Source organism: Microcebus murinus, chromosome 6 (assembly GCF_040939455.1).
Source record: "Microcebus murinus isolate Inina chromosome 6, M.murinus_Inina_mat1.0, whole genome shotgun sequence".
In the NCBI taxonomy this organism is placed as follows: Eukaryota; Metazoa; Chordata; class Mammalia; order Primates; family Cheirogaleidae; genus Microcebus; species Microcebus murinus.
The window spans coordinates 71,499,719-71,515,409 of record NC_134109.1 but is presented as its reverse complement, the minus strand read 5'-3'; the positions used below and the strand labels follow the sequence as shown (position 1 = coordinate 71,515,409).

Below are 15,691 nucleotides of genomic sequence, written 5' to 3'. Positions count from 1 at the left end.
TCACTTATTTTCCTTTTTCATGGACTCAGTAGAAAAGACCAAATCATTCAACCCTCCTCAGAGATGTTTATTTTTCTTTACTTACTTTGGAAGGTGGGGCTATTTTTCTTTAATATTGTCTACTTTCTCCACACTTGTATCTGTACTTAAAATATAGAGCCATTAGCCAGGTACGGTGGCTCACACCTGTAATCCTAGCACTCTGGGAGGCCGAGGCGGGCGGATTGCTCTAGGTTAGGAGTTCAAAACCATCCTGAGCAAGAGCAAGATCCCGTCTCTACTAAAAAATAGAAATAAACTAATTGGCCAACTAAAAATATATAGAAAAAGTTAGCCTGGCATGGTGGTGCCTGCCTGTGGTCCTACCTATCCAGGAGCCTGAGGCAGGAGGATCGCTTGAGTCCAGCAGTGTGAGGTTGCTGTGAGCTAGGCTGATACCATGGCACTCTAGCCCGGACAACAGAGTGAGACTCTGACTCAAAAAAAAAATTAACAAAAAAAAAATGTAGAGCCACTAATTGGAAATCCCAGGTCAGGTATGATCAATGTTAAAACGGCAAAATTCATAGGTTAAGTAAGAAATAGGGTCATTTATGCTTTTGGTGGGGTTGTGACCTGGTCAAACAATTAGACCCAGGTCCTCAACCCAGTGTATACTGCTGAGTTTTCCCAAGCATGGAAACAATGAGCGGTCATTTTGTCTATATCATCAACAAACATTTATTAAGCATTTTCAATGTACAAAGAATTATACATTCTTCATCCATAGGGAGGGTTGTGTGTAGGTTTTAGTTTTGTTCTGGGGAACAATACTTTGGATTAAGAACAAAGACAGGCCGGGCGCTGTGGCTCACGCCTGTAATCCTAGCTCTTGGGAGGCCGAGGCGGTGGATTGCTCAAGGTCAGGAGTTCAAAACCAGCCTGAGCAAGACCCCGTCTCTACTATAAATAGAAAGAAATTAATTGGCCAACTGATATATATATATAAAATTAGCCGGGCATAGTGGCGCATGCCTGTAGTCCCAGCTACTCGGGAGGCTGAGGCAGAAGGATCACTGCAGCCCAGGAGTTTGAGGTTGCTGTGAGCTAGGCTGACGCCACGGCACTCACTCTAGCCCGGGCAACAAAGCGAGACTCTGTCTCAAAAAAAAAAAAAAAAAAAAAAAAAAAAAAAGAACAAAGACACACAATTTAGGTCTAAGTCAGCTTTTGAGCTGTTGCATTACTGAAGGAAAGGAATAAGCCCAATTAGTCTAGTGTCAGAATAGAGGAAGCCACATCTATGTGGGCAGTTTGATAAGAAAAACAGGAGAGATATTCACAGGCGCCACCAGATTCTCCTGCTCTTTACTTCTCACTCTCCAGGGTTTAGTCTTAATTGGCCTCAAACTATCCTCAGTTTCAAATCTGTTTTTGAAATAAGACATGAATTCAGAATAAAAATTAAAATGTGATTAAGTCTCTTCAAATTCTAAAACACATATGATGAGAATAATAGCATAAATTAATTGTGCATTTACTTTGGGCCAGACATTATCTCATTTAATCCTCATTCCAACAAGTAAAGCAGCAACTATTATCTCACTGCTCTAGAATTCGACCTCAGACTGCCTGACTTCAGAGGCCAAGCACTTTATCCCTATGTTCTGCTACCTCCCTGTAACCAAAAATATAGCATCATCAATCCTATGCTATGGCTGACCTATAGTGGCAGGGATATTTTTATTTTCTAAAACTTGAGCCAATAATTTAAAGTAAAAGTAAAGTACCACAGGTGATGAAGCTAAGTGTGGCAGTGTGAATCAAAATGAGGCTGGGGGGTGGGTGGGGGAAGCACACCAAAAAGAAGGTAATCCTACAAAGGAGAAGAAGAGTGAGAGAAGTGTCCTACACACCTCCTCAAGTCTCCTTATAGAACATTCAGATTATAAAATGTAGTCTTTATGTGAGTCAAAGCTTAATGATCTAAATGAAGACCACACATGTAGCTCTCCAACTGATTTGTTCCCCATATTTTATCCCGTAAGTATCACATTTGGACTCTTTCAATTACAGTAAAGGTAGTACTTCTATCCATCCTGTCACCAGATTTCTATCCCAAGAGGTTAAAGATGTACCATAGTTGACTAAAGTGTTTGCTATAGGAATTAAGAAATTACTGCACAGTGAGTTATTTTTCATGTTACATGTTAATATAACACTTCTGAATACTTAACATACTGTTCTTAGTTAATTTTCATTCCAGGTACCAACAATATGTGGTACAGCATATTGTTTAAAGGTGAAGCAGACACTAAGACTTCCTAAATTTAAATCTGTTACCTGCTAGTTTTTGTGATCTTAGGCATACTTAACCACCTTGAAGCCTCACTTTCCTCAACTTCAAAATGGGGTTAACAACAGAATCTGCCTCATAGGATTGTGGAGACTAAATGAGGTAATATCGTGAAAGTAAAATTTAAAAACTGTTGGAACCCCAAATACACTTGGAGCCTTGACAGAGATGTGATTGGTATCTGCCACATAGCATGTAGTCGCAACTTCTGCTGCTTATAGATTAACTCTCTTCCTCATTGTTCCTGTTCTGTAAGTGACTAGGGGAGACCAGAGACAAGAGCTCCTCCCTTTAATCACTGACCTTTGTTATAGATTAACTGCCTTTTTTATTGCTGTACATAACTCAGACCAGATGGCGCAAAAGATCCCATGACTGTTAGACCTTCAGTGCAGAATGTTAAAAACACCTTTCCCCAAAAGAACTTCACCTCAGCTAATCAGACTGTTGTAAGTGCTATTGTTGTGTGGAATATGTTGAAACCCCATTAAGCTTCCCAAACTTTACCTAAATTTGGAGCACTGGCTTCCATTCTTTGGACACTGTGTTCCTAAGTGGCTGTACTCAAGCTTTGTGCTCGAATATACTCATTTAACCACATTTCCTGAATCTTGTTATTTAAGGTTGACAATATTATGTACCACTTCTTGGCATAGTATCTGACAACATAGTGTTATGTTAACTTACTAAGAAGACCAGTTTAATTTGAAGAGAAACTAACGTAAAAAAAAGATAAACCTGTTATTGAAACCTAGCTTCAATATTTATTAGACTATTAACTATCTAAAAACTAACTATTAATTTGTTATCTTCAGTCCCCTAAATCTAGTTTTTCTCATCTCATCTTAGCGTTACTGCATTCTCCCCTTTTCACACAACAAAACAATTCAAGACTCAAGAGTTCTCCAGAGAGAAAAGCATGAAACACAGGTGATCAATACATCCAAAGAAACAGTCCCACAGCCCACCCCGTTCCGCTCCACCCCTAGACTTCCGGCCCCAGCGACAAGCTCAAACTCAATCTTTAGGCCACATCGCATCCCGCTGACGAAGTCTGAAAGGCCTCCCAACTCCCGCCCTCGGACGGTTTCCGCCTTAAGGACATTTGCATATCAATTGCTTATTGGCTGCTAGCAAACATTCGCTCTTCTCATTGGCTGATACTGTCTGGCGAAGTCCCGTGAAGGACACTAGCCGCGGCATTGTGACTGAGCGTCACAGGCACGTACATTTCCGTTTCCGGTTCACCTCCGGAACCATGGCGACCGCGCGTGGACTTGGGTACCTAGTGAAACTAGGCCGATGGTGCCGCGGCCTTCAAGTAGCTCCCCAGTGTCGCGTGAGTGCCTATTTTCCCTGCTTTCAGAGAGACCCTGGATCTCCAAGGACAGCTTTACTCCAAAGATGTGCCCTTGACAGCCCTTCCTCCTAGCGAGTGCCCGCGACCTTCCTTTCTGCCTGGCAATCAGCTTTTTTTTCTGGCCTGCAGACTCTCGCCGCCCTTGTGCCTGGCGTGACCCAGGTAGATAACAAGTCCGATTTTCTGGAGAAGAGGCGCTATCGCAAGCACCCTGGTATCTTGCACCTACCGCACGTGCGACTGCCACAGGCACTGGCAGACGCTGCGCAGTTACTGCTGCTGGGTGAGTAACGGCGGGAAAGGGAGGCTGGAGGAAAAAAAATGGGACTCTGCACGGAAGTGATTCCGCTTTTCATCTTTGGCTCCTAGAGAGCGCAATGCGCAATGTGGAGAAACAAGTGCAAACACTGACCAATTATCTCTGGAGCCGACATTTGCCTGTGGAGCCAGAGGAGTTGCAAAGACGAGCTATGGATCTTGAGAAAAAATTTCTGGACAACCCAGGTAGGGCTTAAGAGTAACTGAAGAGTAAGCCAAATTGAATCAGTGGGAAATGAAGAGTAGGACATAGTTTTACGGGCTCTCAAATAGATACTGCAGTTTATTCGACTTTCTGATAAGAGTACTTGTTACAATAATGCCTTAGTAAGAAAAGGTAGATTATTCCAGAGATTGCCTTTGGGGTTTTGATAAAGGTGAGAGTGCCCCAGTATGCTGTTGAAATCCAGATGTTTGTTTTGTTTTCCTGCAAGTCCACTGGATTAGGACCTTCTAGGTTTTTAAAGTCCCTGTATGGCTTCTTGTTCAGTACTGAAACCCTCTTCAGGGATAGGAGATAAACATAACTCATCAATTTATTTTCATGATTGGGAGCTCCTTCGTATTGTAGACCTGCGTTTTATTCATCTTGTATTCCCCACATACTCCACAATGGAGAATTCCTGGCTCAGAGTAGGTGATAAGTAGATACCTGCTCAATGGTACTGAGCTGAACACAGTCCTGAGACTTAAGATTTCAAGCTCTTCTCCTCCCCATAGGAATATTGGCAATTGTCACAATCTTAAATACTGGTGAAGTGAGGAATGTACAAAGTATCCTATCCTTTCTTTAAATTTTTGTCACATTTCCCTTTAACATAAAACAAAATCTGTGGGTTAGGGTTTGTTTCTAACCTGCTGTCAGAGACAAAATACTATCTGATACACTCTGGTAGTGGTAGGTATTACTGTTATGCTTACCTGAAATTTTTCTCTAGGTTTGCCTTTTCTCCAGTGGGATTAGGGGAGGATTGGGTGGGCAGTATATTCAAATATTGGATCTGAGCCCTGTTCTCCCTAGGTCCTCACTTCCAGTCCTTGTTCTCACCCCAGACTTATCTCAGACAGAGGAGAAACTTCATGGAACAGTGCTACGTGCCCTACGTAGAACTACCTACCATTGGCAAGAACTGAGGTAAGGGGGGCTAGAAAAGATGCAAAAGAAAGAAAAATTGGACTGCAAAAAGAGAGTTGGGGGAGTACAGTTACACAGTCAATGTCGTGTTTTAAAAAGCTACCTGGGTGGTTAAGGTTCCCCAGGACCCTTCTGTATTGGAGAGTGAGAGGCCTGAGCTAGAAGAGCCCTTTCCAAAGACATCATTTCCTGAAAATCTAGAAGGTAATTATGGGATTGCAGTTATTTCCAAGTAGGTCTAACGCTTATTTCTATGGCAGCTACAATGACGGACTGAGCCTAGTGTATATGGCAGCAAGACTGGATGGTGGCTTTGCAGCAGTATCCAGAGCATTCCATGAGGTGAAAGTCCCTTATTTTCCAGCCTGAACCCTTTTACCATCAGTTCCCTTATTCATAAAGTAATCTTCTGGGGTAAGGATTCTTAGGATATTGCATGTGCGTATTTTTAAAGAGGCTGTCTTTGTACTCTGAAAGGATTCTATGACCAAGAAAAGTTTATTGGTAGAATCATTATTTTAGGAGCTTCCTATTCTCAAAAGACACTCACATCTTACCTTTTCTGTCATAGTCTCCTAATTCATATTTACCAAGGCCCTAAATAAATATCTACTTACCTTACTGTGGGGTGTTGTGTGTTTCTTCAGATCCGGACTCGAATTCCAGAGTTCCAGCCACAAACCTTGATGGACTTTGGCTCTGGCATTGGTTCTGTCACCTGGTGAGTAACTTTCTTCATCCTTTCCTTTTTCAATTCTAGCTCTAGGGAGCCATACTTGTACCACTCCAATATCAAGAGACTAGGAAACCAGAGGGAGAATAGGAAAACTGAGAACCTAGAATGTTTCTTCCTCAGTTTAGACAGGGCAGAAGAAAGTATATGGTTTTACCTAAGTATCAAGTGAAAAATAGCCAATGTTTAGAAACGTTAAAAAGGAAAGGAATTTAGTATAGGGCATAGGTTTTGCATATCAATCAAATTTTTTTGCCTACAAATAGTTTCTTGAGTCTGCCTTTTTTTTTTCAGAAGTTGTAAATGAAGTAAGAAAATAACATTGTTAATATTTTATTTTAACATAATACTCTGTTTTCCCAGGAATGAGGTTGGAAGTAAGTGGGTTTCTTACAGAGATGACTCTGTGTCATAGAAATTGGTGATTTATATTTTGCCATCTTAGGGCTGCTCACAGTACTTGGGGCCAGAGCCTACGTGAATATGTGTGTGTGGACAGCTCAGCTGCCATGTTGGGTTTGGCAGAAAAGCTACTGAAAGGTGAGGACAAGCTATCAGGAAGAGCATTTTCAAAGTTGAGGAAGTTAAACAAAGCAATACTAGAAAGGGTGTTTTATTGGGAAATAGAGGAGAGGGCTAAAAGTTAAGATGAATCTGGTCTCCTTCCAATGTTTTGGTCAAGCAGAGGATGTTAGAGGCCTTTGCTAGGTAGTGGATGGGTTGGGTAAGGTTGACAGGACCGGAAACCCAATATTCTCCCTGCACTTTTTAATATTTACTTACCCTCTTGCATCTCACTCTTACCTAGTATTTTGCTGTATTCTTGGGGCCATGTTTCTTACTTGGATAGCTCATCAGTTTATACCTGTGGCTGTTAACTTCCTATGTATTTATAGCTGCCACATCTCTTTCCTCCACAGGTGGTTCAGAATCTGGGAAGCCTAATGTTCCAGGTGTCTTTTTCAGACAGTTTCTACCTGTATCACCCAAGGCAAGTGGCAGTGTTTAGAGTATTCTAAATGTGAGGTGGAGCAGGTGGAAAACTGGCCTCAGCCTTATAACCCAGCGTTGAGCATTAGAAGATAAAGGAAAGCCATAGAAGAAATTTAGGGGCTAGGACTTGTATTCTTGGAATGGGGAGATGTTAAATCCTGTCATGTTCCTTGTCTTGGTCCTCAGGTACAATTTGATGTGGTGGTATCAGCTTTTTCCTTAAGTGAACTGCCCAGCAAGGCCGCCCGCACTGAGGTAGTTCAAACCTTGTGGCGTAAGACAGGTCATTTCCTGGTGAGTCGAAATCCTTTTTTCCCTCATTTCAATTCTTAAAGCAGCTTCATGGAGTTCTTGTCTTTTCTTTTCACTGTCTTCATTCATGAACATTTGTGTCCTTTATGGTTCTCTTTATCCCTCTTTGAGGGTCTCCATCCCCATCATATGTATAATGCCCATTTCCATTTAGGCCCCTACTCCATCTGTGAATGCCCTTACAGAGCTGCTGGCATTTATGTTTTCATGTAATTCAGGGTTTTTGCTTATTTCCCCCTTTTGTGAACAGGTATTGGTGGAGAATGGAACAAAAGCTGGGCACTGTCTTCTCATGGATGCTAGGGACCTGGTCCTTAAGGTAAGGTTCCTTCTCTTTCGTTCATTCCCCCACCCATCTGTCATCAATTACTGTTACTCCCTTGAAAACTGAAGAGACTGTCAGACATTGGTAAGAGTGACTCTTCAGGAAACTAGGCATATAAAGTCATTGTGATAGGGCAGTGATTGGCAAATGAGGGCCTGTGGATCAAATCCAACCTGCCACCTGTTTTTGTATCAGCCATGCTTATTCATGTCTCTGTTGTCTGTGACTGCTTTCATACTACAGAGTTGAGTAGTTGGGACAGAAACAGATTTTGTTTACTCTCTGGCCCTTTAAAATAAAATTTCCTGGCTGGGCGCGGTGGCTCACGCCTGTAATCCTAGCTCTCTGGGAGGCCGAGGCGGGCGGATTGCTCAAGGTCAGGAGTTCAAAACCAGCCTGAGCAAGAGCGAGACCCCGTCTCTACTATAAATAGAAAGAAATTAATTGGCCAACTGATATGTATATAAAAAAAAATTAGCCGGGCATGGTGGCGCATGCTTGTAGTCCCAGCTACTTGGGAGGCTGAGGCAGGGGGATTGCTTGAGCCCAGGAGTTTGAGGTTGCTGTGAGCTAGGCTGACGCCACGGCACTCACTCTAGCCTGGACAACAAAGCGAGACTCTGTCTCAAAAAAAAAATAAAATAAAATAAAATAAAATTTCCTGGCCCCAGTCTAGGACATTGCTCAGCCAAGAACCTTGTCCCTGTGGCAGAGTATGAGCCAGTGTATCATCATAAATTTAATTGTCCTGGAGTGGGATTATTTTTGAGAGTGGAGGTTGCTGACAAGGGAGAGCACCATACTATGTGCCAAGTTCCTGCTTTTCTCTTGCTGTTAAGAGAAAGTTCTTTGTTTAGAGTATTAAAGATGCAGCCAGCTTACCTCAAAGGACACAGTTAGTCATTATTAGAGTTGAATGTTAAAAGAGTCCTCAATTTACTGAGTGCAGCAATTGACTTATAAAAATAGACCCCTCAGACGTAGCTTTATTTCTTTGATTTCAGGGAAAAGAGAAGTTGACTTTGGACCCTCGACCTGGTTTTGTCTTTGCTCCAGTGAGTATTATTTCTGCCTGTCCTAGCACACATATCTGAACTCAGGTGTGACCAGGAAAAGTGAGAGGGTAAAGCTGAGCCACTCTCCACTCCTTTGTGTTCTTGTCCAGTTCCTGCCTAATGATTCCCCTGGCTCTCCCTACCTCCTGCTCCAGTCCTCCCTTCTCTCTGGCCCCACATGACTCTATCATTCTTAATTCCTAAATTTTATGAGGGAAGACTCCTTTGTCTCACCTCATGTCTTTGTGTTCACAGTGTCCCCATGAACTTCCTTGTCCCCAGTTGACAGCCTCTAAGCTCCTGGCCTGTAGCTTCTCCCAGGCTTATCATCCCATCCCCTTCAGCTGGGTATGTACCCTAGGGATGTTACAGCAGGGAGAAAATAGTTTAGGAAAGCAGGAGGAAAAAGAATCAGAGGTGGGAGGAATTGGAGAATTCATAGAATAGACTAGAGACTTTACAACCTGCATGTACATGATTTATACAGTATGAAAAAGAACTGCAGGAATGGGGGAAAGGGTTAAACAGTTTTTTTCCCATATTTTTTTCCTTTAAACAGTCTCTATATCCTTATCTTAGAATAAGAAACCAAAGGAGGAAAAGTTCTCTATGGTGATCCTTGCCCGTGGTTCTCCAGAGGAGGCTAATCGCTGGCCCCGCATCACTCAACCTATCCTTAAACGGCCTAGACATGTGCATTGTCACCTGTGCTGTCCAGACGGGAACATGCAGCATGCTGTGATCACAGCCCGCCGGCATGGCAGGTACAGGGGATGTGACCAGAATTAGTGTGCAGTGGCAAGAACCTGCAGCCCACATTGACATGTCTTTTCTATAGGGATTTGTATCGCTGTGCCCGTTCCAGCTCCTGGGGAGATCTTTTACCCGTGATCACTCCGTCCAAGATTCCTCCATCCCCTGCTGAAGATCCCCCTGAGAGCTGACAAGGATGTGTAATAAGTATTTCCTCTATCAAGCCTGCCAAGGCTGAAGCTACCTGGTATCCAGGATGGGAATGGTGGTACCCCCAGATGTCTGTGTTTTTTTGAGATTTTAATAATATTAAAACATTTTTTAAAGAATGGAAGTGGATTTTGTGATTCTTAAAAGGTCTAGGGTGTCAGTTGTCCTGGCCTATCCTGTAAAGAAGAAATCCTCAGATTTTCAGTGCCAAGCTTTCCACATAAATTTCCAGCTCACCCTCTCCTGTAAGAATACTGCTTCTACCAGAGACAGGGACATCCCCAAGAAGATAATTGGATAGTGGGGAAAGCTGGCCCCAGCTGTCTCAGAACTGGCTCAACAGGTCTCAGGATTGTTATATGGGCCACCTGAATAGGAGAACCAGCAGCTGCCTCACCTCTATTTTTTTCTGTCTCCTTCCCTTCCATCTTTCCCAGGGTCTCTCAGCTACCCTAGAGTTTGCCCCATACATTTCCATTGAGAGCTGATCCCCATCAGGACCAAATCTCCCATCTCCACCCCTATATATTCAGGTAGGATCCTTTCATTTATCGGGTTCATCTCTGATTTCCCCTATGCCCTGCTGTTTAAAGGGCTAGAGCAACTTTCTTTGTCTTAAAAATGCCTCTCCCATAGTTCTTATCAGGAAACAAGCACAGTCAGAAGTTGTGACAATATCAGTGTTGTAATAGAAATCTCAGCTCCCTACTAGGCATTTCCATGCCTGGAGCTATTTTTCTGGGATTACACTAAAGGGGAGTCCCCTCTCCTACTAGTTCCCACAGAGTGGCAGCAACACCACCTCTCAGCCCCACCTCTTTACCTCCAGGTGGCCCCAAATGCTCTGTGAAAGAGCATGGTTCAGGTGTCAGCATTGCAACCTATAAGATTTGGGGTGGGCTGGAGAGGGTACAGAAGGCTTAGATCAAATGTCCTGAGTGAGGCAGGACCAGATTCTCCCCCCGCACAAAATTGCTGGGAAGTAGCTACCATAAACTCCTATTTTGCATTAGACCAACCCCAGGCATGAACTAAGACTATTCCATAGTCCTTAGATTAGTCATGGCCTTGAAGAGAAGACAGCAACTGAGCTGTGTCTGGCAGGGAGTCTGGAGTTTCTGGTTTCCAAGCTCAAGAAGGCGTGAGCCAGGGGAGGGGCCTCCATGTAAGGGGAGGGCGGGAAGCCGGGAAGCCGGGGCAGGGCCCCAGTCAGCTATGCAATGCTGCGCTGCGCAAGTGGAGGCAACACAGAACAGAAAAAGCATACCAGCAGTCTCCTGACACTCAGGGGAGTGGATACTCCAGCTTTGACCACCTTAGACACCACTTCTGCTCCAAAGATTCTAACTCCATTTGTCATTCTGAGGCCTCTGCTTATCCTGCATCCCAGAGATGGAGCCACTACTAGGAGTAAAAATTGGCTGCCTGTTTGCTCTGCTGGCTCTCACTTTAGGCAGCGGCCTTGTTCCCATCTGCTTCAAATGGTTCCGGATTGATGCAGCCACAGGTATAGATAGACCTGCCCCATCTTTGTTCCATAACCTGTGTCTCACCTCAATCCTATCCTTATACCTTGCTCTGATTCTCTCATCATCCCCAAGATTGGGATAATGGTTGCTGCCCATTGCTCTTTACTCACCTTTGTCTATCTCCTCATTGCCAACTAGGTTGTAACTTATGCTTTTTATTAGGTCGACACCGCCAAGTCCTCAGCCTCTTGGGCTGCACTTCTGCTGGTATTTTCCTGGGAGCAGGGTTCATGCACATGACTGCTGAAGCCCTGGAGGAAATTGAATCAGAGTTGCAGAAGCTTATGGCGCAGGTGAGCAGCAGAGATGCTGAGCTATAGAGCCCTGAGGCCAAAAGGATAAACAGAACCAAGGAAAGAAAGGTGGGGAACTCATGGAGCAAAGGACATGGGTGGAAGGACAGAAGGCAACAGCTTCCTGTGGAATGGTGAAAGCAGGTTAGATTGGGCTTTAAGGAAAGTGGTATTGCTAAAAAGACAGGAAGCTGAGCTGTTCCGTTCCCCATCTAATTTCTGCTTCTTTCTCCCTAGAACAGGACAGACAGTGAGGGAAATTCTTCTGATGTTGATTCAGCTTATGTAAGTATCTCCCAGCAGCCTCTACCTGGAAGGTGAGGAGATTCAGAGTCCTTTTATCCCCAGGGCCTCTTGAGAGGAGTATGTGAGGAATACCAAGAATCCTTTCTCCCCAGCTCAGACTTTGTAGAGGAAAGGAGGAGCCAACCCAATCCTTTTTGGGTTTATGGAACCCTGGAAAAAGCTCTCACTTTATTCTTTCATTTCCCTGGACCCTCTGATGAGCTTCACATCGTTTCCCCGTATTTCTAACCCTATTGGTATTGTATCCCTTAGTCCCTCTGACATGCTTGTTGTTGCATGTGCATGTCTACTCTCGGCTTCATTCGCCCACCCTTTTTAAAGTTGTGTTGCCACATTTTCCCATTCTCTTCAATCTCTCAGTCCCTCATCCGTCCAACGCACTGTCTTCCCTTCCCATTTCACAGCCTGTCTTTCTGTTCCTAGATGGAGTATCCCTATGGAGAGCTCATCATCTCCCTGGGCTTCTTTGTTGTCTTCTTTTTGGAGTCGCTAGCAGTGCAGTGCTGTCCTGGGGCTGCTGGAAGATCAACGGTGCAGGAGGAACAATGGGGAGGGACTGATATCTTGGAACTCCACAGCCATGGCCCTCTCCCCTCGCCTTCACGGAGTCCCCTCCGAGCCCTCATCCTCTTGCTGTCACTCTCCTTTCACTCAGTGTTTGAAGGTCTAGCTATAGGGCTGCAGCCAACAGTAGCAGCTACCCTGCAGCTCTGCCTTGCTGTCCTGGCTCATAAGGTGCTCGTAGTGTTTGGTGTAGGACTGCGGCTGATACAGATAGGCACTGGATCACGATGGGCCGTGTTCTCCATACTATCCTTAGCTCTCATGTCCCCTGTAGGCCTGGCCTTTGGGCTGGCTGTGGTTGGAGGGGACCCGGAACAGGAGCGGGGCTTAACCCAGGCCGTGTTAGAGGGTGTGGCAGCTGGAACCTTCCTGTATGTCACCTTCCTAGAAATTCTGCCCCGGGAGCTAGCTGGTCCTGCGGCCCCTCTAGCCAAATGGGGCTGTGTAGCTGCTGGGTTTGCCTTTATGGCCTTTATTGCCTTATGGGCCTGAGAGACTCCTGGCTTTTCTGACGGGCCTATCTAGGATGATCTCCCTACCCCCAGGAGACACCTCCCAACTGGCTTTGGCTCTTGGACATTTCTTCACTGAGACTAAATGACATTCACTAGGTACTGTCTTCATGGACTGGATCCCAGCTGTTCCTTATATGAGATCACATTTCTCACCCAGAACCAAAAAAAAGATATTATGGTTGAGTGCCTATTAATTGGAGAATTGGTATAGAGACCACTCCAAAGTTGACTCTTGTCCCATTTATACTACTGTGTGTAATAAAATGTTCATTTTGCCCTTCTCCTTTAGCCATATTCTATTTCATTTCTCCTGGTTACCTAGAAGCTGCCTAGTGCAGGGAGTGGTGGAATGGGAAGAATGAGTACTGGATGTAGTATTTTCTTCTGGAATTAGAGCTTCTAGCCATTCTGTGAGTTGCCAGCCACGCCCCCAGGCCTGAGAGCTTTGCTGAAATTCCAGCAAACCCCTCCCACCTTAGCCTCAGAAGTTGGGAAAATGAGCCAGAGTCCCCAGTATTTAAAGGGAAAGAAGTTTAAAAACAGAAACCATGAGGATTGGTCATTTTCCTACACTCACCACCCTCCCTACTCCCAGTACCTATTGTAAGCCACCCACAACATACCCAGCTGACTCTCAAGATAGCCTAAATGGAGCCTATTTCCATCACGTTCCTGTTTTTCTTACTGAGCCCTGTGTGGCTTCAGGGATACTATTGCTCTTCTTTGGGCCCTCTATCTCCTTCCGGCTGCCTCGTGCTGAGGGATTAAAAAGCTGTGTGTTTAGAGAGGGAGAAAGGCGCCAGGTATTAAATGCCTGGGGTGATTATTTGGCTCTGCCCGGACTTAGTAGCTTTCCTTCTGCCTGCCCTACAAATTGTCGTTCAGTCTGAGTAACCCTTATAGTGTGTTGCTTCTCTTAAAAACTGCTAAGGACAAATGCAAAAGCAGGTTGTCTGGAATTGAGGAGGAACAGGATGACTGTTGCCTCGCCCCCAGGCTATGAGATCAAGGAATATCTCAGACTTAGTGGAGAAATAGGGAAAGAGAACGGGTGCCTTGTGAGCTCTATTGCCCTCACCAGTTTGCCCCTTCTAGTATTTTCAGTGTGGAAGCCCAAGTAGCCTTAACACAGACAGATAAGATCTCCTGCATTTCATTCTCGTCTTTGTCTCCTCTCCATGCTGTTCCCCTCCCTACAAAGTAAGAAATACTAGCCTCCTCACAAGCCCAGTTTACACACCCAGGAATCAGTGAGAAGGCAAGCTTTAGGCTAAAATGAATGATTCATAGATAGATAGATAGATGTGTCTAACACAGGAAATAATTTGTTTGAAGCACCATCCTGTTGTGTTTTCCATTTGGTATTAAATGCAGTAATGTAATATACTCAGAACTGTACTTAGTTATAGTAGTAATAATACAGTTTCTACATTGAGCACCTGCTACTGTGCTACTGCTTTCACATACATTATTGTACCTTCACAACCCTGACAGGTAGATATTATCCCCCTAGTAAGTCTAGGGAAACTGGCATTCAGAAAAGTCAAATAATTTGGTCACATAAGCTAGCTTGAAGCTAGCTAGGCTTCAAGCCCATGTTTCTATGATCTTAAGAAAATCTCAATATATAGATTCTCTTCTCTTTTCTTACCTTTACCTTACCACCCCCTCCCATCTCCCCAACCTGTATGATATGATCCCAGAAGAAAGCAGATAGTACATTGGATAATTGAGGCAAGATTAGTAAGGGAGTATTTAGTAAGGTGTGGGCAGGATTTGAACAAAGCAACAAATGATGATGCAATACCATGGGGCTGAGTAACAACAATGCTGTTACCTAGGCTGAAGAGAAGGAGCAGCTACCAGAAAGTAGAGACGGCCATCCAATAAAAGCTGTGGCCTCCAGTCAGGGATGCAACCAACCTGCAGGGACCCAGTAAGGAAAGACCAGGGGAAAACTCTCCTACTGTTTGATTTACTGCTAATACCTCATACTGGGCAAACCCAAACAGAAGCCAGAACATAAAAATGTCTGTTGGTACATTGCAGGGAGATCAGCTTCATGGGGCATAAAGCATAATAAAGAGATCTAGAGGGGCAAGCAGAAGATGCCACACATACCATCCATTCTCTGCTATTCACAACTGAAGTGATTTTGCCAAGATTTTGGAAGGGACACAATTATATGGAAGCCAGAGAGCCTATTTCTAGTACAGAGGATCTGTATGGCTATAGAAAGGAGACTTAAGGAGAAGTACGTTAGACTGTCAGGGCTCTTGATCATGTTCTGGACCACTGATGCTATTAGCATTGAGGTAAATGAGTCAGAGGTTGGGATATTAGCAGCATGGGTAAGTCATGCACTTCTGCCTTTTACTATCCCAGGAGCCCTTGCCTTCCCCTTTAGCCTCCTCTGCATTCAGCCATCAAGGCGTACTTTCCTTCCCCAGGCCATTTCCTTTCCTTCTCCCAAAATTCTTACCAATCAGGACCAGAACCATCTTTAGTTTGAACCATATTGTATCAAGAGCTGGAATAAAGATAGAGAATTGCTCCATATAGATAATATCAGGGGAGAAGATCAGGACCAGGAAAAGGAGATAATCTTTGATCATTTTCGAAAGACATAAATTCCCAACAAGGAGCCAGAGAAGGCTATAGGGCAGCAGAAGATGAATGTGATTTCTGAATGAGGTTGAAACAAGAAGGCCCCAATAAGAACAGGCATAAAAACCACAGGACAGGCCGGGCGCGGTGGCTCTCGCCTGTAATCCTAGCTCTCTGGGAGGCCGAGGCGGGCGGATTGCTCAAGGTCAGGAGTTCGAAACCAGCCTGAGCAAGAGTAAGACCCCGTCTCTACTATAAACAGAAAGAAATTAATTGGCCAACTAATATATAGAGAAAAAATTAGCCGGGCATGGTGGCGCATGCCTGTAGTCCCAGCTACTCGGGAGG

The 15,691-nt window shown here is 44.4% G+C and overlaps 2 protein-coding genes across 4 annotated transcripts; both read left to right on the top strand.

The window, feature by feature from the left end:
* The first annotated feature begins 3,520 nt into the window (after positions 1-3,520).
* Positions 3,521-9,648, top strand: METTL17 (methyltransferase like 17). 2 transcript variants are annotated; one of them, XM_012752824.2, is made up of 14 exons: positions 3,521-3,674; positions 3,825-3,978; positions 4,065-4,199; positions 5,067-5,148; positions 5,409-5,490; positions 5,796-5,869; positions 6,327-6,421; positions 6,802-6,872; positions 7,061-7,168; positions 7,437-7,505; positions 8,516-8,566; positions 8,822-8,914; positions 9,146-9,330; positions 9,405-9,648. In XM_012752824.2, exons 1-14 carry the CDS (start codon positions 3,594-3,596, stop codon positions 9,508-9,510), a joined length of 1,386 nt encoding a protein of 461 aa, XP_012608278.2. In that variant the 5' UTR covers positions 3,521-3,593; the 3' UTR covers positions 9,511-9,648. The 2 variants fall into 2 exon arrangements, with proteins under 2 accessions (XP_012608278.2, XP_075860324.1); XM_076004209.1 differs by lacking the exon at positions 8,822-8,914.
* Positions 9,649-10,718: 1,070 nt separating this feature from the next.
* SLC39A2 (solute carrier family 39 member 2) lies at positions 10,719-13,358 on the top strand. 2 transcript variants are annotated; one of them, XM_012752866.3, is made up of 4 exons: positions 10,719-11,036; positions 11,221-11,351; positions 11,589-11,636; positions 12,081-13,358. In XM_012752866.3, the coding sequence occupies exons 1-4, from the start codon at positions 10,922-10,924 to the stop codon at positions 12,711-12,713; spliced, it is 927 nt and encodes a 308-aa protein (XP_012608320.2). In that variant the 5' UTR covers positions 10,719-10,921; the 3' UTR covers positions 12,714-13,358. The 2 variants fall into 2 exon arrangements, with proteins under 2 accessions (XP_012608320.2, XP_012608321.1); XM_012752867.3 differs by having other exon boundaries at positions 11,594-11,636; positions 12,081-12,210.
* Positions 13,359-15,691: the final 2,333 nt, after the last annotated feature.